Source organism: Excalfactoria chinensis, chromosome 11, assembly GCF_039878825.1.
Source record: "Excalfactoria chinensis isolate bCotChi1 chromosome 11, bCotChi1.hap2, whole genome shotgun sequence".
In the NCBI taxonomy this organism is placed as follows: domain Eukaryota; kingdom Metazoa; phylum Chordata; class Aves; order Galliformes; family Phasianidae; genus Excalfactoria; species Excalfactoria chinensis.
In genome coordinates, this window is record NC_092835.1 from 96,348 (window position 1) to 118,922 (window position 22,575).

General features: G+C 45.3%; 3 protein-coding genes across 4 annotated transcripts; 1 reads left to right on the top strand and 2 right to left on the bottom strand.

Moving 5' to 3' along the window:
* Positions 1-71: 71 nt before the first annotated feature.
* On the bottom strand, positions 72-10,157 carry KARS1 (lysyl-tRNA synthetase 1). Of its 2 annotated transcripts, none has more exons than XM_072346208.1 (14): positions 10,024-10,157; positions 9,229-9,379; positions 8,873-9,038; positions 7,911-8,004; positions 7,485-7,671; positions 7,180-7,305; positions 6,038-6,157; positions 5,042-5,204; positions 4,769-4,942; positions 3,954-4,039; positions 2,905-2,990; positions 2,460-2,586; positions 640-783; positions 72-196 (listed from the first exon to the last, which is right to left on the bottom strand). In XM_072346208.1, the coding sequence occupies exons 1-14, from the start codon at positions 10,083-10,085 to the stop codon at positions 110-112; spliced, it is 1,773 nt and encodes a 590-aa protein (XP_072202309.1). In that variant the 5' UTR covers positions 10,086-10,157; the 3' UTR covers positions 72-109. The 2 variants fall into 2 exon arrangements, with proteins under 2 accessions (XP_072202309.1, XP_072202308.1); XM_072346207.1 differs by having other exon boundaries at positions 9,804-10,102.
* TERF2IP (TERF2 interacting protein) lies at positions 10,134-13,412 on the top strand. The gene is made up of 3 exons (XM_072346215.1): positions 10,134-10,605; positions 10,696-10,772; positions 11,337-13,412. Exons 1-3 carry the CDS (start codon positions 10,134-10,136, stop codon positions 11,772-11,774), a joined length of 987 nt encoding a protein of 328 aa, XP_072202316.1. The 3' UTR covers positions 11,775-13,412.
* Positions 13,413-13,910: 498 nt separating this feature from the next.
* Positions 13,911-21,936, bottom strand: LOC140257157 (carbohydrate sulfotransferase 4-like). Its single transcript, XM_072346213.1, has 2 exons — positions 21,718-21,936; positions 13,911-15,501 (listed from the first exon to the last, which is right to left on the bottom strand). The coding sequence occupies exon 2, from the start codon at positions 15,486-15,488 to the stop codon at positions 14,352-14,354; it is 1,137 nt and encodes a 378-aa protein (XP_072202314.1). The 5' UTR covers positions 15,489-15,501; positions 21,718-21,936; the 3' UTR covers positions 13,911-14,351.
* Positions 21,937-22,575: the final 639 nt, after the last annotated feature.

Below are 22,575 nucleotides of genomic sequence, written 5' to 3' on the forward strand. Positions count from 1 at the left end.
CCGCGCCCTTCTTCCCGGTCCGCCGGGAGAAGCAACTCTCGCGCAGGCGCACAAAGAAGCACAGGCAGACGGCCGACACCGCCGGGTTTATTCACGGCCTGCCCGGGCCTCACACTGAGGTGCCCTCGCCGGGCTTCTCGGGCGGCCCCTCCTTCTTCTTGTCCTCCGGCTTCATCGCTGGGAACAGCAGCACCTCCTGAGGAAACACACGCGGCCGCGTTAAAGTCTCGCGAGACCAATGCTCCGCCCCGCCCCACGCGCGGAACACGGACTGAGCGGGGCACCGCACGGCTACCGCACAGCTACCGCATAACTACATAACTACCGCACGGCTACCGCACAGCTACCGCATAACTACATAACTACCGCACGGCGCATAACTACGTAACTACCGCACAGCTACCGCATAACTACATAACTACCGCACAGCGCATAACTACATAACTACCGCACGGCTACCACATAACTACCGCACGGCTACCGCATGGGCCGGGGGACGAGGGCCGGCTGTGCTGAGGCGGAGCTGTGAGCCGCACGGCATTCCGAAGGGCTGTAGGCCGTGCTATTCTGAGTTGCTCGGAACCTCGTTCCTACTCTCCGCTGCAGCCCGCAGCAGGCACTGACACTTCTAATACTTGCCTTGATATTACTGGAATCGGTAAGGAACATGGTGAGGCGATCGATTCCCATGCCCCAGCCAGCCGTAGGGGGAAGGCCGTACTCCAGCGCAGTGCAGAAGTTTTCATCGATAAACATGGCTTCATCATCACCCGCAGCTTTGGCCTAAATGAGAAAATAAGCAGTAAGGGGTGTCTGCACAGAGCCGGGATAGCACCGATGCTGTTAACCCCTACAAGAACGGAGAAATACACTCGTAGCAGCCACGTGACTGATGGAACCAAGTCCCTCTACAGCCACACAAGTCAGTGACAGATGAAGGAATCTCACACCCGTAAAGCTGTGGAGGTGCCCTGCACGTGTTTCCAAATCAACCTCAAGTTCAGTTCCCTTATGACCCAGAAGTTTCTTTTCTGGGATCAGCCTTCTCACTGTTAGTGAAAACTGTACCTGGAGACACACAGCAGCAGATTACAGTGCAATGAATTGCTTTCAGACATCTCTCAGGCTCTTCATTGCTTCTAAGTCTCCCTATAATTTTTACAGAAACAGCTAAGGACCAGAGTTATTGCAATCACCAATAACTTCGTTTCATGAAACAAAAGTAAATGATTATTTTCCTTCAAGTAGAAAGACTGAAACCCCACAACACTGGGATGATAACTACTACTCTTTCTTACATAAACTTACTCTGACAGTCTTCAAGTGCTGAAGGAGGTAATAATAAATAAGTCTAAAGTCTAACTATTGAATTTATGTAGAACCTCCTATGTTCCATCTTGCACCCACTGCCCCTTGTCCTATCACTGAATGTTACTGCGAAGAGCCTGGCTCCATTCTCCTGACACTCACCCTTTAATGTTTTATAAACATTAATGAAGTCACCCCTGAGTCTCCTCCAGTTCCCTCAGCCTTTCCTCATAAAGGAGATGCTCCACTCCCTCAACCATCTTTGTGGCTCCGTGCTGGACTCTCTCAAGCAGATCCCTGTCCTTGAACTGAGGAGCCCAGAACTGGACGCAATATTCCAGATGTGGTCTCACCAGGGGGAGGTGGAGAACCTCTCTCACCCTGCTAACCACAGCCTTCTAATACACCCCAGGATGCCACTGGCCTTCTTGCCCACAAGGGTACAGTGCTGACTGACTAACAATCATCCTGCAGTCCACCAGAACCGCCCAGGCCCCTTTTCCCTATGCTGCTCTCCATCACAGCCTACACTGGTGCATAGGGTTGTTCTTGTCAAGATGCAAGACTGCACTCTCCCTTGTTATATTTCACTACGTTTCTCAACGCCCAACTCTCCAGCTTGTCTAGGTCTCGCCGGATGGCAGCACAGCCTTCCAGCATTCAGCCACTCCTCCCACCTTTGTGTCATCAGTAAACTTGCTGACAGTGCACTCTATTCCCTCACCCAAGTCACTGATGAATATATCGAATAGTACTGGTCCCAGTACTGACCCTTGAGGGACTCCACTAGATACAGGCCTCCAACTAGACTCCGTCCCATTGACCACAACTCTCTGGCTTCTTTCCTTCAGAGAGTTTAGAGTCCACTGAGATTGTTCAGACCACACTTTCTCAGCAGCATCAAATGCTTTACTAAAGATAAAGATATTCCAAAACCTAGGATTACTGCTCAACAGAAGAGGTTAGGCTTGTTTACCTTACAGCAAAGTTCCTTTACTAGAAAGCAAGTTTTAATAACAGGCTTTTGCTTGAGTGAGCAACACTTACTCTGTGCAATCATAAACTTTTTCATCAGTAGAGACCAGTGACAGATTTGAAAATACTTGCATACAGACCTAAATAACTGACTCCCTATTAGCGAAACACCCTACCTTGGCCTGGTCTTCAAAAAGCTGCCGCTGCTGGAGAGGATCATTCAGTTCTGTGTATGCATTACACACTTCCTTCCTCATTACAAAGAGCTCAAAGCGTTCTGTTAGTCCCCGATGAACGCGATGCCTACATGAAAATGAAAAATCAACCACATTTTATAAGAAATGGATTTACAATACTGAAAGGGCGTGTACATTACATCAGGTGGATTACCCATATTTGGCAGCAACAGCTGTCTAAACTATTCAGCATGAAAGCACCTCTCCTCTGGATGTTGGGCTCCACAACTCAGGAACCAAGATCTATGTAGGCTTGTGTCAGAATAGTATTTAGCTAGTACATAATATCAGTACCTCCCGTTTTTGTTTTTATTGTTTGTTTTTAAATAAAGTAGGAGTGAAGGACTAACAAGAGTTACATTGTGACTGCATATCATGCCCTTACCATTTGGCGAGAGGACTCATGATCTGTGGATGATCACAGATGAAAGTTGGGTTGATACAAGTGACTTCAAGAAATTCACCAACTAACTGGGAAAATAAAAGGAAAACACACATAGAATACAGTATCACTTCCCAGCACTACCTTCCCCAAACATCCTATTTCCTTTTCTTCAGTACAGGAGCAAAAAGCTTTAGTACTCCATGTAAAACCATGAAATGGTTTGATCCATTTAGTAAGCCATGAAAACAAAAAGCTTTAGTAATCACAGTAATGTCTTTTTTTTTTTTTCTTAAATAGAGAACACGTGTCCTAATTGGATAAGAAAAATAAAATAGCAAAACCTGCTAAAAAAAAATAGTAACATAATTTAATTTGGGTATCATAGCACAGGACAATGAGAAAAGCAGCACAAAAAGCAGCAGCCAATGTCACCAATTAAAAAAAAAGCAAACAAAAACAGAAAAAAACTAGACGGAAATCTTGCAGTTCAGTGAGGTACACACAAATACAGAGACCTCTTGAACAAAGCTGACGTAAGACAAAGCAGATCTGTTCAAGGAAAGACTGGATGTTGTGTTGAGGGACATGGTTTAGTGGGAGCTATTAGTAATAGGTGAACAGTTGGACTGGATGATCTTTTAGGTCTTTTCCAACCTTGGTGATTCTATGATTCGGGCCTAAAAGGTCACTTCTCACACTAAAATCTTCTAGAGCTCATACTAAGTATGCATCAGTCAACTATACTTTATTAAACATGACAGGATTTTGACACAGCAAGGTTTCTCATTGTCATGGAGAAAAAGCTTACGTGCATGACTGTGTTTTCTCATAGGGAGCTAAACTTGCTCCTAAGAGACTTCCATTAAATCAGAATCATTTGAGTTGGAAATCACTTATAAAAAAGTCCATTTTGTCATCTGTCTAACTTTCCTGCAAGCTAGATCATGTAGCTCAGAGCCTGATCCAGTATTCCTACAGACAGATCCTCAAAGATGACAGCAATAAAAAAACATTAAAAATAAATAAATAAATAAAACGCTTTTACTTACTTTGTCAAGAAGCCTGGCTGTTGTCCTAGGAGGTGGACACTCCACATTTCTCGCTGCACAAAGATCATCAAAGAACCTTCGAGTTTCTGCAATTGTAGATAAAAACTGTAAGAGCAACCCTAGTAGCCACATCTTTTCTTTCTGCAAGCTTCAATGTGTCTTAGAGTGATTCTCAAGATCTTAATAGTGTAAACTTGAATAGCAGAAATCACAATGGAAAAACATTATCTAAAATGTCAGTTTCAAACACTATGAAAGTGGTATCTGTTTCTCATCAGTTTACATTAAAAAAATTATTTTGCATTTTAGAAACTTGGACAAGTTATATACAATCCACCATTACTACTGCCAGATATTAGAAAAATTACTAAAAAGTGCACTCATCTATTTCCTTAATTCTGAATTCCAAGAATTAAGTAGTAGATACACACATTTTGTAAAAAGCCAAAAATAATCTTGTTCCTAACCTATCATCACAGACATGGAGACTCAACTGCAGAAAGGACAGAACAAATAAAAAATAAAAAGCTGTGCCTCTTCAACAGATCAAAAACTCTTCAGATCATGCCTCCTGAGTATATAACATTAAATATACTCCACAAAGAAGGATACAAGATAGTCAGATCTTGTCAAGCTCTGCGTGGCAAGAAGGCTTCACTTCTTTTTGTACCTTTTTGTAACAAAGTTGGAGAAAGGCAATTCCACATACTGATGCCACCAGGAGAAAGTAGCTAGTGGACTGCAGGCTAAGCACTTCAGATCTTTACTCCCCTTTTCCTAAGGAAGAATTAACACATTCATAATCAACATCTAACCTTCAGTTTCAAAAGATTCAGTTGATGGAAATTTCACTCCTAAAGTCTTTTCCAGTTCATCCACCATACTAATACGCCGGAAGGGAGGGGTAAAATCTATCTCATAGGCCTGTCCATCTTGACCATCTGGATGGTAAGTGATCTTGTAATTTCCAGTAACGTGCTTCACCATCCCTATAAGAGGAAACTGAAGTTAAGAGGAGAGCACAGAACATAATATACAATTCTTTTTGAAGATTCTTACTCTTTTTTAATTAAAAATGTATATGTAACCTGAAAGCAACTTCTCTGTAATTTCCATCAAATCATGGTAGTCTGCATAAGCCATGTAGAATTCACAAGTTGTAAACTCAGGGTTGTGAGTCAAATCAATTCCTTCATTCCGGAACTGGCGTCCAATTTCATACACTCTGTCCAGGCCTCCAACCACCAACATCTAAACAGAAGGTAATTCAAATAAATACTAACATTATCAAAAGAACAGGAAAGAGCTCATGACTGCTATGGCATCTGACAAATCTGATTCAAGTTTCGTTCTGTTAGTGCAATTCCAATAAGTCCACTATTACGCAAGAATAATTTTATTTTTTTTTTTAGAATGAGATGTGCCCTTGCTGCTAAGAAGGCTAATGTACTATTGTCTCCATTAGGCAAAGTATTGACAGCAGGTCAAAGGAGGTCATTCTCCCCCGCCACTCAGTGCTGATGGGGTAACATCAGGGGGTACCATGATCAGTTCTGGACTCCTCAGTAAGAGCCATGGTCACACTGGAAACAGATCAGTTCCACAAAGATGAATGAGTGACTAGAACACTTCTCCAATGCAAAAAAGCAGAGAGAGCTGGGACTGTATCAAATAGAGAAGAGAATGCTCCAGGGGAAATCTTATCAGTGTACATAAACATCTGAAGAAAGAGCTTGAAGACTGAGCCAACCTCATTTCAGTGATGTCTAGTGACAGGAAGAGGCACTGGTCACAAACAAAAACACAGCAGACTTAATTTGAACATCAGAAACTATTCTGTAAAATATGGGTGACTAAAGAGTGGCACAGGTTGCTGTGAGAGGTTGTGGAATCTCCCTCTATGGAAACATTCAGAAGCAATTTGTATACGGTCCTGGGTAACTTGCTGCAGGGGTCCCTGATTGAATGTGGTGTTTGGACCAGATGACCTCCAGAGGTCCCTCCCAACCTCAACCATTCAGTGTGGTGCGAGATCACAACAATTTGGAGAATATATGCTTAACCACAAGAGGCTTGTATTTTACCTTATGGTAAAGCTCTGGAGCAATTCTCATATACAACTTCATATCCAGCTCATTGTGGTATGTGATAAAAGGTTTTGCCATAGCTCCACCTGGAATTATATTCATCATAGGAGTTTCAATCTGTAAAATAACAACAAAACAAAGAAAATTAACATTGACATAAATGTTTCCAGGCTTCTCCCTCAATACATGCCCTGCTTTCATTCCTAGGACATTTCTGTTTCTACAGTAGAACTCTACAATATAAGCAAACCAACCAACCACAATTAACTTTAATGAAAATCTTCTGCGTTTCACTTATTCTTCAACATATCAGTGTACGAAAACAATTCTGAAGGCCACTTCTCCCATGCAGCCAATAAAGACAAGTCACTTAAGTCACTATTTAGAATTACAGAATATCATAATACGGAAGGGACCCAGGAGAACCACTGAGTCCAACCCCTAACTCCACACATGGCAATCTAAGAGTTAAACAATATATCTAAGAGCACAATTTAAATGTTTCATGAACACAGTCAAGCTTAGGGACATGACTGCTTTCCTGGGGGGCCTGTTCCAGTGCCTGACTTATAGCAAATAATTTTTCCCTAATAGCCGATCTGAATGTCCCTCAACACAGCTTTAAGCTCACTTTGTAAGGCTTCTCCACACTCAAGGAATATGAGGGAGTACTTAACTACTGCGTCCAGACCACTGATAAAAGTATTGAAGATAACTGGCCCTAAAGCTGAGCCCTTGGGAACACCACTAGTGACTGGCTGCCAACTTGATGTTATCTCATTTACTACACCTCTTTGAGCCCAGCACTTCAGAAAGCCATTCACTCATCACGTTGTGAGTGATTTTGTCTATAAGGATACAGAAAGAGACAATATCAAAATTTTTATTGCATCCATTGCTTCCACTTTGTTTATCATGAAAGGATATTCAATTAGTAAAGTATGAGCAAGTATCTGTCCATAACTTCAAAAAGAAAGAAAAGCAAAACCACTCCAGATTCCATTACTGTAAAGTGATAAAAGACACTGTGCTGAGATAACTACTCTCACTTTAGAAAAACTTGAATACAAAGTATCCCTGAAACTGAGAATCTCCAAATACATTTGGAGCACTGGACAGAAAAAACAAAGAAGCCTTACCTCAAGGAAGCCCAATTCATCCAGAAAGCTCCGAATATAAGTCACAATCTTTGCACGGGTTATAAACTTCTGCCTCACATAGTCATTAAGAATTAAATCCAAATATCTCTGTCGATATCTAGTTTCCTGAAAGAAATATCTTTAGAACACGCTAGACAAAATGGACTTCCAAAAAACAAAATGAAGAGTACAAAAACAAAACAAGATGGTTCTTTGCTCTCTAAACATCATTAGCAAATATAAAATATCATTCAATCAAAACTATCTGTCAAATCACCTTAAATAGTGACAAGTATGACAGGTACCTTGTCTTTGAGGCCAAAGTGAAGATGAGGCAACATGTGTAGGCATGGAGATAAAAGAGTTATTTCATAAGGAATAATACTCAGTTCTCCTTTCTTTGTTTTCCCAGGATTTCCCACTACACCAATAATGTCCCCACGACGCAGTTTGTTGTTAATACGGAAATATTCTTCCTCAGACTTGTAAAGCCTGTAACCACAAAATTTAGTTTAAGCAGTCTTGCTTAAAATTTAACATTCCAGTTGTCTTGCACATCTCTCAGACTAAATTCTTAAAAAAGTTAAGAGGAAAGCCAAGGACTGATAACATCCAAAACAAAACATTAACTGACCAAGCCAATCCCTACTGGAACAGAGGTGAAAATACAGATCTCTTAAGTCCTAGAATGCAGTTCAGTTTGGAATGCTAATAGGAATACTTTTACATACCTGGAGTTCGCCATGACCTGCAACTTGACTCCTTCACCACGAAGATCATAGAAAATCAGTTTCCCTCCAGAGGCACGCTTTGCATGGATACGACCTAAACAGCAAGAGAACACAGGTCACTGGGAAACATGTCCCTAAAAGGATGTAGCTGTTGGAGCAGGACCAGAGGGCCACAAAGACTATCGGAGATCTGGAGCACCTCCTCTATGGATACAGGCTGTGAGAGGTGGGGCTTTTCAGCCTGGAGAACAGAAGGCTCCAAGGAGACATTATAGTGGCCTACAGGCAACTTGCGAAGGGACTTTTTATCAGGGCAGGTAGCGACCAGACAAGGAGAAATGGTTTTAAACTGGAAGAGGGTAGACTAGATAGTAAGAAGAACTTCTTGGCTGTGAGGGTAATGAGACAAAGGAAAAGGCTGCCCAGAGAGGCTGCGTACGCTCCATCTTGGAAGCATTCAAGGCCAGGCTGGATGGGACTGTGAGCAACCTGGTCTAGAGGGAAGTGTCCCTGCTTATAGCAGGGGGTTAGAACTAGATGATCTCGAAGGTCCCCCCCAACCCAAACCATCCTATGACTCATTCTCTGATTCCATGATATAGAAGCAAAAGCCACAACATTACCACTTGGATAAAAGATCATCAGCCCTGCAGTGATTGCCAAGTGTGAAAGAAGCAGTTAACACCTCAAAACTACTAAGACTGCACAAAAGTTCATGTGAGCTTTGGGGGTCCTGAAGCCCAAATCATTATCTGATCTTCTGCTTATAAGGAATGCTGCAGTCTGCTCAGTCTGAAAGGTCCTATGTTGAATAGTCCAAAACTGCTTCAGAATTAGCTTCAAGCCGGAGAAGAACAGCAAGATCGGCAAAATTTGAAAAGACCATCCCATCTCTAAAATCACCTAGAACTTGTCTCTGCAAAGCAACAGGCCATCTTCCTGAATCCTACATTACACCTTACCTGCCACTCTCACTGTAGTGTCTGTCAGGTGATCTCCCGGCTGTAAGTGACTGTACCTCTCTATAAAATCTGAGAGAGATAAGTCTACATGGAACTTGTGGGGGTACGGATCTTCATTGGTGCCCTTCAGCTGCTGGATTGCTTGACTACGGATCTTGTAATATTGCTGTCACAAGAAACAAACAAAACCAAGTGATTTTGTTAGAACCTCGAAGTATTTTACAGACTGCAAACTAAAACACAACTGGATTTAAAAATACGTAGGTCACTCTTTATTTTAACTACTTACTTTGCTCTGAATAAGAACTAAATGTAAATAAGTAACATTTATTTTTAGAACAGCATTAAGCACTCACATTTGGATCCAAGCTTTCCTCATCGGCACCAACATTATTCTCTGCATCAGCAGCCAAAGAAGGCTTATTTGGATGTTTTTCACTTTGTTCTTTGTGCTTTGCCTCCTTTTCAGCGATTTTTCTCTCAGCCTTCAGACGTCTCTTCAGTTCACTGCAAAATAAAAGGAATTGGATGCAGTGCATACCGTGCAAATCTCAATGTTTTTGTAGGAGAGCACGCAGCAAGACTCCGACAAGAGCTGACTGTACAAACAACCCTATCGTTCTGCCCTGCAAAATGAAACAAAAACTAAAACGATACTTGAGCGCGTTTGAGAGTTTCCTTTTTGACCTCACTTGGTCCCCTCTCTACAAGATACAGATGCTCAGAAAAAACTAAAACCCAGATGGGCGTAGTGCGCACAGATCCAGAGAAAGCGCTCCTGTATGTTAGCGGGTACCCACCGAGACGCACGAAGCCGCCTTCGCGGCCCGGCCTCCCCGCCCCACGTCCCGCGGGCACCCACAACCCCGGCTCCGCCGTTCGGGACTTCACGAAGAAAGAGGCGGGCGTAGCGGGGCCGCCGAGCACCGACCTGCTTCGGCCGTGAGGCGCCTGGCTCCAGCGGAGCGCGGCCCTCCGGGCCCAGCCGAGGAGCCGCACGGCGGCGGGGCTCAGCATGGCGCGCTCCGACGGACGAGTCGAGCGGATTCGCACCCCGAGTCAGCCGGACGTGCGCTTCACCTCGCTTCGCCTCACCTGCCCTGCCTGGCCCTCTCTCTCCTCCCCAGCCCCGCCGGCCCGCCCACCCTCACTTTTTACTGAGCCGCGGCTCGGCGTCCGCTGGGTCGAATTCCCGCTCGGCCGCGGCCGCCATCTTCCCGGCCCCGTCCTGCGCTTCCGGCGTCGGCGCGCCTGCGCAGAAATGGCGGCGGCTCCGCGGAAAGTGTTCGTGTGGGAGGACGGCACCGCCATGCGCTTCTACATACGGCCTGGCTTGGCCAAGCTGCGCCTGGCGCCGCTGCTGCTGGCGGGGGGCGCGGGGCTGTGCCGCGTGCAGGAGCCGGGCGCCGTGCACCTGGCGCAGCCCGGGGAGCCGGCGCCCGACGGGGCGGTGTCCACCGAGTACGTGGCGGCGTGCGTGGAGAGCCAGCGGAGGCTGCCGCTCGACCTCTACCGGCACCGCGGCCCCGCGCCGCTCCCCGCCACTCCGCGCGGCCGCCTCCCCTTCACCGAGGCGGAGGACGCGGCGCTGCTGCAGGCCGTGCGCGAGCGGAACGGGGCGAGGGTGAGCGGCACGGCGCTGTGGAAGGAGCTGGAGTGCACCGGGCTGACGCGGCACAGCTGGCAGGCTATGAGAGACCGCTACCTGCGGCACCTGCGGCCGCTGCACCGCGGTGAGCTGCGGGGGGCGGGCGAGGGGCCGGGGGGCGGGCGAGGGGCCGGGGGGCGCTACAGTTCGACGCTGTGCGCGTCTCTTCCCACAGAGCAGCAGCAGACGGAGGAGGCCGCGGCACTGATGGGCATTTTCGAGGCAGCGAATCGGGAGTTTGAGAGCTCCGAGGTGAGCGTGTAGACGCTGGTGTGGAGCAGTTCTGAGTGCGATGGTCGCAGAGGGCCTTAGCAGGTGCCATGACAGAGCTATGAACCGGCACACAATAAACAGCTGAATTCTTTTGTCCCATGATGGCCTTTCTGCTCAGTGAAGCAGAAACTTTGTGTAAGCTGTGAAATGCATTGAATGCAAGGGCCCGTGCTTCAGCGCAGCATTTGGAAGAGGATGCGTGCGCTTAGTTTAATGCCCTGCTCAAGGTTAGTTGAGGAAATGAATGTGATGTGCTGTTGCGTGTTAAAAGTTGTATTGGCAGCTTTCACCTTGGGCATAAAATGTTTGTGTTTGTTTTTGTTTTCTTTATACTCAAGTTGTTAAAACACTGCTTCATATGTGATGCTTTTATGTACTCTTGTAGAACCTTGTTAATGTATTGCTTCAGTCACCAAGTTTTGCTGTGCCTTGTAATTACCTTATACTGTAGAAAGTCATGGCAGAAGACAGTGTTTGCAGTAAAGCAGCAGTAAAAGAAACTTGCCAGAAGCCACCTTGACTAACTGATGTCTCTTCTCGTAGTCAGGAAGTGACACCTCAGACACTCCAGATGAACTTTCTATGCAAAATGGAGTAGGAATGTTTCCAGGTGAAGCAGCATCTGGCCTGAAAACTGCACTGGAGGACTGTCCTCTCCCTGCTGCTCAAGGAGAAAATGAACAAACAAGCGCTTGCCCCGATTCCAGCAAGGCTGAAGAAGCAGCAGAAATGATTCAGCACTTTGTGGAGGAGTTCCACACGGACCTGCTCACTGTTACACAGGCCTTTCTGAAAAACAGTGGTGAAGTGGAGGCTACATCGTACTATCTGCACGCTGGGCAGCGCCTGGATGGGTACCCCGTGTGGAGCAGAGAGGATGACTTAGAATTGCAAAAGGATGATGAGGATGTCAGAAGTAAATTGATAGAAAAATTTGGAGCTGAAAATGTAGCAAGGCGAGTAGCATTTAGGAAAAGTTAAAATAGAAAAGCAGGGTGAAATGACTGATCTAGGACTGCGGCAATAATTTGCTTGGTTCTGTTGTTTATTTGTTTTTGTGTTTGTTTTTTTTAAGTCATTTCAGAATAGTACTTTAGAATTTTCCATCACACTTGCATTTCTAAAAGTTTCAGAAATGCTTTAAAATAAAGCTTATACGAGGTTTTGTACTGCACTCAGAATATACTAAAGTGGACATGGTGGAGAGGTCCTATCTGGTATCAAGTTTTCTCACTGCACCAGAGAGGGGGTCAAAAGCGTTCATGCAAGGCAACTTATTTGAGGCACTTGGCCTAATGAATCAAGGCTGAGATTTGGGAATGGCCAAAAACGTTCTCTGGGACATTATAATAATCCATACCATATTACAGCAATCTCACAAGCCAGCAGGCAGTCACTGGAATTCTTATCGCTTTAATGTGAGTTCTTCAGTGCTAATATTGCAGGATTTGGTTAGTAACATGAAATGTATCACCTGGCTTTATGATTTCAAAAACAATGATTAGCTCTTCCCTCGCTACAGGATGAAGAGTCCCAAACTCCTCAATCTACATGAAGCAACCTAGTATCTATCTCAGCCTTGAAGTAAAAAATGTGATCAAAGTATCAGCTGTGTTGCGTTTGAAGAAGTGAGAAAATAAGTCTAAAAAATTCAGTTATTTCAATCTGAAATTATGCTCTGGACTCTGCTGAAATATTTGAAAAAGCAACAGCTTAGCACTACTTGTTTGTAACTTCTGTAAGTCTGGAATTCAGCCATCCTTTTGGTGAAGTCAAATAGGCTTATAAAAGCAGAGATTGATATTTTTCTACTATTAATGTTATATATTTGTTATATTTACTGTTTTTGCTTATTGCACTGTAGTGCACTTAGTAAGATTAAGCTGACTTAGGAAATTGCCAAGTCTGAGCTAAATTCATTATCTTGAAAAGTCATTGGTAATTTTGCACTGAGACTCCTTCTGAAAACACCAACTGACTGCCTTGTAGTATCGATATGTGTTAAAATAAATGCCAGAACTTTAACGCTGTGGTGGTTTTTTGGGCAGGTAATTTCTGCTGAAGCAGTGAGGATGATGTAGCACATTCCTGTTGCTCTGATTAGTTCCTTGGGGTTTGCATGGAAAACTAGACAGGCACTTAAGAAGAGACTGGAAGATAGCATAGCAAATAATAAGTATTGTTTGCTAGACCTTTCTCCATCAGCAATGTACTGTTACTTACCAACCCTTGAGAGATGGCAAACTGCTGAGAAAGAGAGCGAAGAACCATCCTGGCAGAGGATGCGGTAGGCAGTGCCAGCAGGGCATCCACTGAATGAATGAAAGGGCGCTTTTCCTCTCTCCCAGTGCAGTCTCTCTCTTACTTTGATTCTCCCAAGGGTCTGCAGGGTTTGTTCCGCTGCATGCTGTACCCGAGTGGCCGATGTGAGACGCAGAGCCCCAGCGGAATACCTGCTTGCAAAACAAGTCTTTGCAAAAACAAGACCAGCTACCAAGGTCAGCTCTCTCAACAAAACAAGATATTTGCAGCTACAGACGCAAATAATCAGATCCCTTAAAACTGTCCGGATAATTTGTTCATCCTAGGATCGTTCTTGTCAGGTGCCTTCAGGTCCCTGGCATGTGCTCTAAGGAAATACTTTCACAAAATAAATAATGCAATATAATAATTTACTGTTCTCAGCTTTTTTTAATACACTGCCACAAACGTATATTTCAGTTTCACTATGTAGATCATTAGAATCTGTTCTTGACCTGCCTTTATAGTCTTGGTACTAGCATGAATTCTTCTCATTCTCACAGGAACTGTGAGAACTCTTTCTGCTTTTGAAAGCTAGAAGGTATAATTATTTCAGCTGAAAAATCAATGGGTTCACCTCATCCCAGAAATAGAATCCTATGTGCAAACCTCAGAGTTTTCCTTTACAACTATTTTTCCTACTATATGGCAAATGAATGCAGACATTTTGCCAACATTGCCATCAATGTTGAAGGCTCAGGCACAGGAATCGAGTGTGTGTGGGGGGGGTGGGGGGTGGGGGGTGGGGGGAAGGCTCGTCTTGAGAACAACCATTCTGGTGGGAAAAAAATATCTTTCCAGAAAACACTGTCTGGCACTGTATTTCCCAGGTAGCAGCATGACAAAGATTGTTCTCTTTGTTTGGCTTCCATTTATATATCCTCTTCTGCTGCAGTGCAGTTGCTCCACATGTCTTCTCCAGTATTTAGCTGTGGCTTGTGGAGGGGTTTTTGAGCTTTGATAGGTGATTTCACTCCTCTGGCAGTCTGTTTGCTTCCATCTATGCACACTTCCTCTTTCCCACGCACCCCAAACTTCATTTTGATGACAGATTTGCATTACTCCAGCCTGTGCTGTAGCTTTGGAGCGTGACCCTGTGCTGCTGCTGGTAAAACCGTCGTGAGCGCAGTCAGCGTTCCTGTGTTGCTCGTCCTGACCTCACACACACACACGTACCTCGACCCCCTTCAGCACCAGTAAATAGTTCTCCACCATGCGGCATTCAGAGGGGAGGCACAGAGAACAGCCGTTCTGCCTTCAGAATTCATTCTGGCCAAACAGCAGATCCAGTGACTTGTCTTTCTGCTCTTCTTCAGACTGAACCAGCCGGTACCCCAGTAAGTCCATCGCATCCCTGCACACACTTTGCACTTTTTCTATTTTCTCAAAGGGAAGCGTGTTCCTCCAGGCCTCTGATGTGCTCAGTGCATCTCTGGATCCAGTATCAAATGCTTGTTCTCCTTTTCCCTTCCCGTGGGTAATGTTGTGCACCCACTTCTGAAGTTGGGGTGTGAAATGGAGTCCTGCAAACCCATACATCTGAGCAGCCTTTCCCAGTGGGTCTCTGACAATGTCTTCGTAACGAACTAGCAGGTAGCGGTCCTTCAGGAAGCTGGGAATAGCCTGGCTGCCCGCCTTGTAAATCTCTACATGGCTCTTGCAGATTTCTTGCATTGTGTTGTAAGGTCCCATTTCTCCCTTTGCCTTCTGGGAGCCGACAACAATGTCACTGTCACGTTTCAGCTCTGCCATTGTATTCTCTCGGGACCTGAACACGGCCCGAGGATCACGGACCAAGTGAATTATCTTGAGGTTCAGGGATGGATCAGTGAGAAGTGGGTAGAGGACCTTCAGGTCAAAGAAGCGAACCTCCTTGATGGCAACATGGCTGTAGGTTTTACAGGCTTCTTCCACCTTGCTGAATGAGTATCTGCCACAGAGAGTTCTGCAGTTTCCTGCAGTGATTATGTCATTGCGGCTGAAGAAGTCACAGGCAGGGGGGGAGCACAAGGCTCGGCTTTTCTCCCACTGAAATAAGTCGGACTTCTTCTTCTGGCTAGACATGTAGGCATCAAAAACAGACATGTCACAGAGAAAGACTGACCTGACCAGGTCCCGCACTGCCATGTGCAAGACTTTGGCGCTGTTCTGGTACATTGTAACCCATACATGCCACGCAGGCTCCATCAGGTAGAAGACGCTGGGGTGCTGGCTGAAAAGCTGGCCTGTGAAGGATGATCCTGACCTCCAGGAGGAGAGAATGAGAATGTGGACTGGGGAAGGTTTTAATTCCAGGGAGGCAGTGTTGCTGCAGGTTAGGAAGTGGAAGTGGATCAGGAGGAAGGACAGAACTGCCAGAATCAGAAGCATCTGCATCCTTCTAGGTTTCATCATGGTTGCAAGGGACCTACAGAGACAGACGGAAGGAGTTCAGCATCACAGAGTTATGATGAAGACAACTGTGGAGAATTAGGCTCTTGCCAATCCCGCTGCAGTGTTCTGGAAAGCTGACACACTACTATGATACTGTGAAAAACTACAGCACACATTATCCTTCTACAGCCAGATGGAAAGAAGGAGAGACAGGTCTCCAGGGCTGTAGGGCAAGCTGAAGGCCAGCCTGAACACTGCAGTGCTGGAGCCCAGCTTCTCACAGAGGCAGCCCACAGTTGTGCTGAACTCAGCCCATGCAGATTAGCTTTCCCCCTGCAAAAGCAGCAGAGGTCTGAGGCATAACCTAGCTGTCAACTGTGCAGATACTGCTAATCATGCTGTCTTCTGGATTAATTACAATGCTTAATGGCAGATGGAATGCTTCTAAACTAAAATCTTAAACTTAACCACATTATTTTTCCAACAGCAAACATACAGTGCCGCAAGCAGAACGATTCAATCCATTTTACCTCATAGAACTGATAGATGAAGACTTCGCAAAACTGCAGAGTGAAAAGACAAGAGTCACTGAGAATCTCAACTGTAGAACAAAAAAGGCACACTACTACCGTCAGCTTGCACAGAGATGAGCCAGGATTTGACTCGGTAGTGAGAGAGCTGCAAGGCTGGCTCCTGCGAGTGGCTGCCCCACATTAGATAAGAGGCAGTTCCAACCTGCTCCAAAAGGGACCTGCTGCCTGCCAGAGCTGAGCCAGTGAGCGACGCTGGTTGTGCCTCTGTGAGAGCAAGTTTCCGAAAGGGAAAAACTGCTGCATGCAACTTGGTGGAGTTTTGCTAGCCCTGAACATGAAATCACCACAGCTGTTATGGAAACACACAGGGAGAGCCTGATTCTGACAAAGAAAGAGCATTACAGAAGGCAGCAAGCAGTCCCAAGTATAGATACACACTGTGACCATGGCTGGCATATATCCAGAGTACAGAGCTGTTGAATCTATGCATCTGAGAGGAGCGATCATATATCCCAAACACCTCGCACCATGTGGACTGTAGCTTAGTATTCTACTACATAAATATGGGGAAAAATCTCCAGACCTGCACTGCTGTAGTGGCCCTGGTATCTGGTGCCAGGAAAGCTCCAGACGTGGGTTTCTGATGGTGGTGATGGTTGCTCATAGTTTTATTACATCCTTCTTCAATTTGACCTCATTAGCTTTTGCAGAATTAGAATTAGCTTCTGCCCATTCAGTGAAGAACACGGCATGGCTGGCACTAGTGGGAGATACTGAGAAGACAGTCTAGAGAAGCAGGAAATACCCTCTAAGACAGACCAACAACTTTCATCTACACAGGAGCCATACAGCACTTTATTGGCATCTATACGTACTTTACAAAAATGATCTCAGGCTGCTGAGCACAAGCAGCAAAAACAGTTCTGAGCAACAGAGCATCCACGAGTTACCAAGAAATATCTGAAAATCTCACCTTAGCATATCCTCTTGAAGCACTACCAGACTTGGTTCAAGCAATGCTTCCCTCTCGTACATATACTTCAGCAGTATGCGCTCCTTCAGGCAGCCTTACAAACACCTGCACATGCATATATACAGGCACTCAGCCTTCATGCTAGGCTCTCTCACACACGTGTACTCAGCCCTTATCTATACCTGCATGCTACTTCCTCTTTCATTTATGCCTGAGCTCTGACTACTTTGCCTGCCTACTTTTACCTGCCATAAATTAGAAAACTCCACCCTCCTCTAGCAGCAAAGCACGGGAATGGTAGTTTCTTGCAGGAGCACAAATGACCGTACACTACTAATAAATGAGAAGGGCCGTGAAATTCAGGAGGGCAACTGAAAGTTGATTTTGCTGAGATCCTTTGCAGGCCTCAAAAAAGCCTGTTGTCTTTAAGATGTGGAACAGGGATGTGACCTGCTTGAGTTGAATTTTTGGGAGCTGAAATTGTCTGAAAGAGGTATCAGTAAGAGGAGCTGCTGGACTTGTCCTGTTTAATAACTCAGAGGATACTGGAGCTGCAGTTGGGCTGTGCCAGGTAAGGTGGTAAATAAGAGTGGAGCTGGGCTGGGGAAACGCATGATATTCTGCAGCTGTGAGAAGACAAGTCACTGTGGGTAATTCCTATTCCAAGCACCATCTTTTCTGTTATGCTTTCTGGTGAGATGTCGAACTCTTGATGGTGCCCTCTGTTCCTAGAGATCTTACTGTGCTGCTCTGAGGACCGCTGGAGTATAAGAAATAGTAAGAGGAGGAAAAAATAAGGGCCCTTCCAGCAGGAGGGACAACCTGCACAGGGAAGAGAAGGTTATGTTCCCTTTCTTCATTACAAACACAGATGGTCAAACCCTGGTAACTCTGGGTCAGGAAATAGAGGTTAGAAGCTGACAGTTGTCCAGATATGGCCCTGTAGAGACAAGTGAGCAATGTTCTGTGAAGCCTGGATATCAGATACATGTTCCTAGTCACTCACAAACAGCATCTCTAGGACAGATTTATATGTATCATACAATCATAGAACTGCTCAGGTTGGAAAAGACCTAAAGATTATCGAGTCCAACCACAACCTAACCAAACTACCCTAACTCTAACAACACTCCCTAGATCATGTCCCTGAGCAAAAATGTCCAGATGAGTTACAAAACTGATCTCTTAGGGTCACAGCATTGATCAGCTCCTCCTGAAACCTAACTTCTCCCTGTCAACACTTGCATGAACAGAGGTATATGAAACTCCTGCTCCACCCGGATGTAGTTCATCCAGGACATGCTGGTCCTTTGGCACCAGTACTCAGGCTCTGTGGCAGCACTGAACACTGCTGTACAGTGCTCCAGTAACGGAGCTCAGACTTTTCCCTTTGCACAGATTACAAGTACGAGACGCTTGGCTGAGCTTTCCAGAAGGCAGCCTCTGTGGCATAAGCAGTTGAATAAAGGGGAAGAATGTACTCTTCTTTGGAGACAAGGCTTGGGAAGGCACATTGTTCTGCCACTCTGCCCTCCTGGAGACCTGCACATTGTGGAAAGCGAAGAATACTCTGGCATTTTAACAAAGAACCCGTTTCTTCCTGCATGTCTGACTGATAAGCTTTAAGTGACAGATGAAGCAAAGCACAAGTGTATGGCAGTCAGCCTGTGCTTAGTGGCAATTAGCTCCTTACTACTTGGTCTTGAGCAACTTCCTTCCACCTCAAACACTGGCTGACCGTACTTCTGTTTTCTACTCCATTCATCGATTAAAAGTGGTTTCTAGGGTCTCAGACTTGCAAGCCCTGTGATCTGCCATTTCTTATTTCCTGAAGGAGAAGGTAATGTGTATTGCGCATGCACACACAGGCACAGCTGACCTGGTGCAGCAGCAGTGGGAACAGAGTGAAGAACAACATGGAAGGCACGGTCTGGAGATGCTTTTTTCAGTTCTGACACTGCAGCGCAGGTGCCCCAAAGGCATGTCTATGGTAGCCTGATGTGAGAAACGGACATACCTAGAGCAGGGGAACGAGCTCAGCTGAAAGGTCTGATCAAATTCTGCTGTCTTCTGCTATGGTCAAGAGCAGCTGCCTAGAGAAGAGAATATGCTTTCCTCCCTAGGTGCTCCTCCAGCTGCAGTGAGCTTTGGAGTACTTGATCCACCTATCCGAACATGGATGTTCAGAACAAGTGACAGTCATGTCCTAGAAGTTCATATTTCTTTCCCCTGGCTACAGCAAGAGAAGAGGGTGATATTTTCGAATAGGCATTAGTACTGAAGCTGTGTCATAAAATCAGCTGAGAGTGAAGTGGTCTTTGTATTTCATAGCACCTAGCTTTTCTGTTTTCACTTGTCCAGTCATCCTTTGAACTCACTGGTACTTCCAGCATCTACAGCACTCCCTGGCAATGATATGTCTGGATGCACGCTGTGAAAACTACTGTCCTCTGTTCTGAACCTAGCATATTGCAACTGCATTTAGTAACATCAACATTTTTGTATCAAAAGAGACTAAGAGCACTTTCTCCCTATTCACAATCTTTACTGCTAACCAGGATTTTAGCAACTGCCCTCACATGCCCCGTAGAGTACATTTTCTCTTATACCATATCTATCTATATATACAGTAGCTAATGTGAATGATGCTGCAGAAGTCTCTCTTTTCACCAATTGCAAAAGGAGCTATAGTGATTAAGTCAGTGGAAGAATATTAACCCTGGAGCTGTCTGTCACATGCAAGATCACAACCTTATGCAACCCACAAAGTGACTCTTGACTGATGAAAGGCCTTCATACATTCTGCACATTTCTCCCTTCTTCAAAACATAAATTCCTTTGTCTCAAGAGCCCTGCCCTTAGGAACACCCTCCTTTGGAGGGATCAATGTTTACTTGTTGATAGGATTCTGGACAGAGATTGGAGGTTCCTTCTCTTTTTGAATGGAAGTTTGTTATCTTGTGTGGCTCAGGTCATGACTTTGGCCTCGGAGAAACATTCAGATTCTCAAAGCTACTGCTTTTTTTTTTTTTTTTTTTTTAAATCCTCTTGGCAGAAAGGCCGATTTAGGCTACAAGTCTCACTATCATGTGTTTGCTAATATTTAGACAGATCAGTTAGTTCTTGACTCATGTTTCCTGCATCCCAGATGTATGAAATCAGGAGCTGCCATGTGAATCAATGCAGTGACTGTGGACTTGCAAATGCTTGCCACAGAAAGAGATCTCTGTTGCAAGGCAGAAGCAGCTTAGGTGTTTTCTAGCTAAGGTGACTAAGGCTGTAGAGGACAGAGAAGGTTTGGGATCTGCTAGATCTGTAACAGAAAGCTACAGTGCAGCTGCTCACATAAGGGCCTGCAAACCATGCTACTGATAGCTGCATTTTGGCATTCACGGGGAAAGCCTGGCTCTTTGCAGAAAATAAACACGACAGTAGTCTCAAAACAAACAAACAACAAAACAAGGAACCTGTACTTCAATTGCTTGATGCTTTCATAGGGCTGAAGGCAGCAGAGTGGAATCCTTTGACTTTTGGAAAGAGATCTTTTTGGCAGGGATACTTTATACATTCACCCTGGTTGCATTATAATTGGTTGTTCATAGGAGATGGAAAGGAAAAATCTACAGTCAGGCAAGTGCCAGAATGCATAGGTGCAGCGCCCACGCTAAATGCCAGTTAAGGCTGGTTCCTCCTGAGCCAGAGCAGAACTCACCCCATCTGATCTCCAAAATGAGGAATGACAAGAAAGATGACTTAAGCGATGTCATCCTACATGAGACATGTCTCCATAGCAATTCCCTGGCACAGCCTGGCGTGACACTGGATTTCTGTTGCTACAGCTTTTTCCTTGAGTTTGAGATAAACTGTAAGGTTATAATCTGAATTATAAACAGTTTAAGGTAAATAGACAAGCCTAAATTGACACAGTCTAGTCCCAGAAGATAAACTTGATCTTCAGACTTTGCTCCCGTTTAGCTCAATTATTTGCCTAAAATGCCAAACAGTTTAGGGAGCGACTTACAGCTTACTCATGGAACACTGATAATGGCTGGGAGCAGGATTTTCAGGGAATAGGTGCATGTGAGTACAGCAAGCACACAGAAAAGATTACCCAGAGTTGCAGCAGGCAAGAGTAAAGATGCTGGCTGACTCTTTCACCCACCCTGCTTTGCTCATACATGAGTGAACCTTCTGCTGGGTTCTCAACTGAGGGCGAATATATAAGATGTAAACCCAACCCCATTCTGGACAGTTGGTAAGCTTAGCTAGCCAGCTTTTAAGCAACAGTACCCCTGCTGACAACGTGCCTTGTGTGCTCATCCTGTCAATAGCAAGACTCGGCCCACACTGAGACTTCCTTCTCATCAGCTCCTCTACTTTCTCATAGTCTGGTTTCAAATTTGCTCCAAGTCACCTTAAGAAAATGCTGTCCCCCAGCCTCCTGCTGCCACCTCTTACACCCACTGCCTTTCCCACAGTCCTGGACACTTCACTTTGTGGAATCTTGTCCACGTCTCCCTTTGACACACGCCAAATGTTTCCTTCCTCCAGTACTCATGGGTAACACTACTGAAGGAAGTCAGCTTATCTGGCATCAGGTTCTGACAGGGCCTGCATATGCATCTTGGACAAATCAGGTTATGCGCCACCCTTCATGTACAAACAAACTTTGCATGACCAGTTCCCCATAGTATCTTGTTCCCAACCCCACTCTTAAGCAATGCCAGGACCTCCTTAGTCATACCTTGATTATCTCCACACAACTGCCCAGGTTCCAGCCCAAGACAAACCCCAGTAGGTCCAGGTGCATTCTGCTTTCTGGTGGAGAGCAGGCTGGTCCAAGAAGGTTTCTTGTGGTCAAGGGCCGTAGCTCCATGGTGGGAGGCACTCAGTGACTATTCCAGACAGAAGCCCTATGAAGGGACAGTCAGGGCTGCTGGAGGGGATAGTAGATGAGGAGTGGGCCAGGAAAGTGGGCTGAATCCCTGTTCTTAAGGCACCTGGATGAACTGATTGCTTAACTGCTGGCTGGTGTGATTGAACCCAGGCCAGTGGGGCAAACTGTGCCATTACAGGCAGGTGAGTCTGCTGCTAGCTCCTTTGGAAGCTGAGCACACTCAATTTAAGTTAATTTCTTCATCTGCCTAGGAGGTGAGAAATCCCTTCATTTCCCTAGGAAAGCCTAGGCACAAGGTTGCCTTACCACCTAGGTCTCTGTTTCCTCCTAAACATGGCTTGCCCAGACAATGCAGAAGAGAGGATAAACACACTGCAAGCCTGCCTCAAGGAATACAGCTTGTGCTCCCCAGCTGAGACATGGATGATGGGTGTGGATCAGCTATTGGAGTGCTGACAAATTCTACCAAAGCACTCTTGACACAAAGGCAGTATTATGTTTACAACAGATGATGACAATAGAGGAAGTAGCCTTGAAAAATCTAAGCGTATTGAGATTTATAAGGCAAAAATAAAGAGGCATATGCCTCTGGCTGCTGGTCAGATGCTTCCTGGGCTAAGAGGAACCAGAACAGCATTAATCACTAAAGAATAGCTGCATATTAACAGACACCTCTGGGAGGACTCTGGAGGAAAGGAGGTCCAT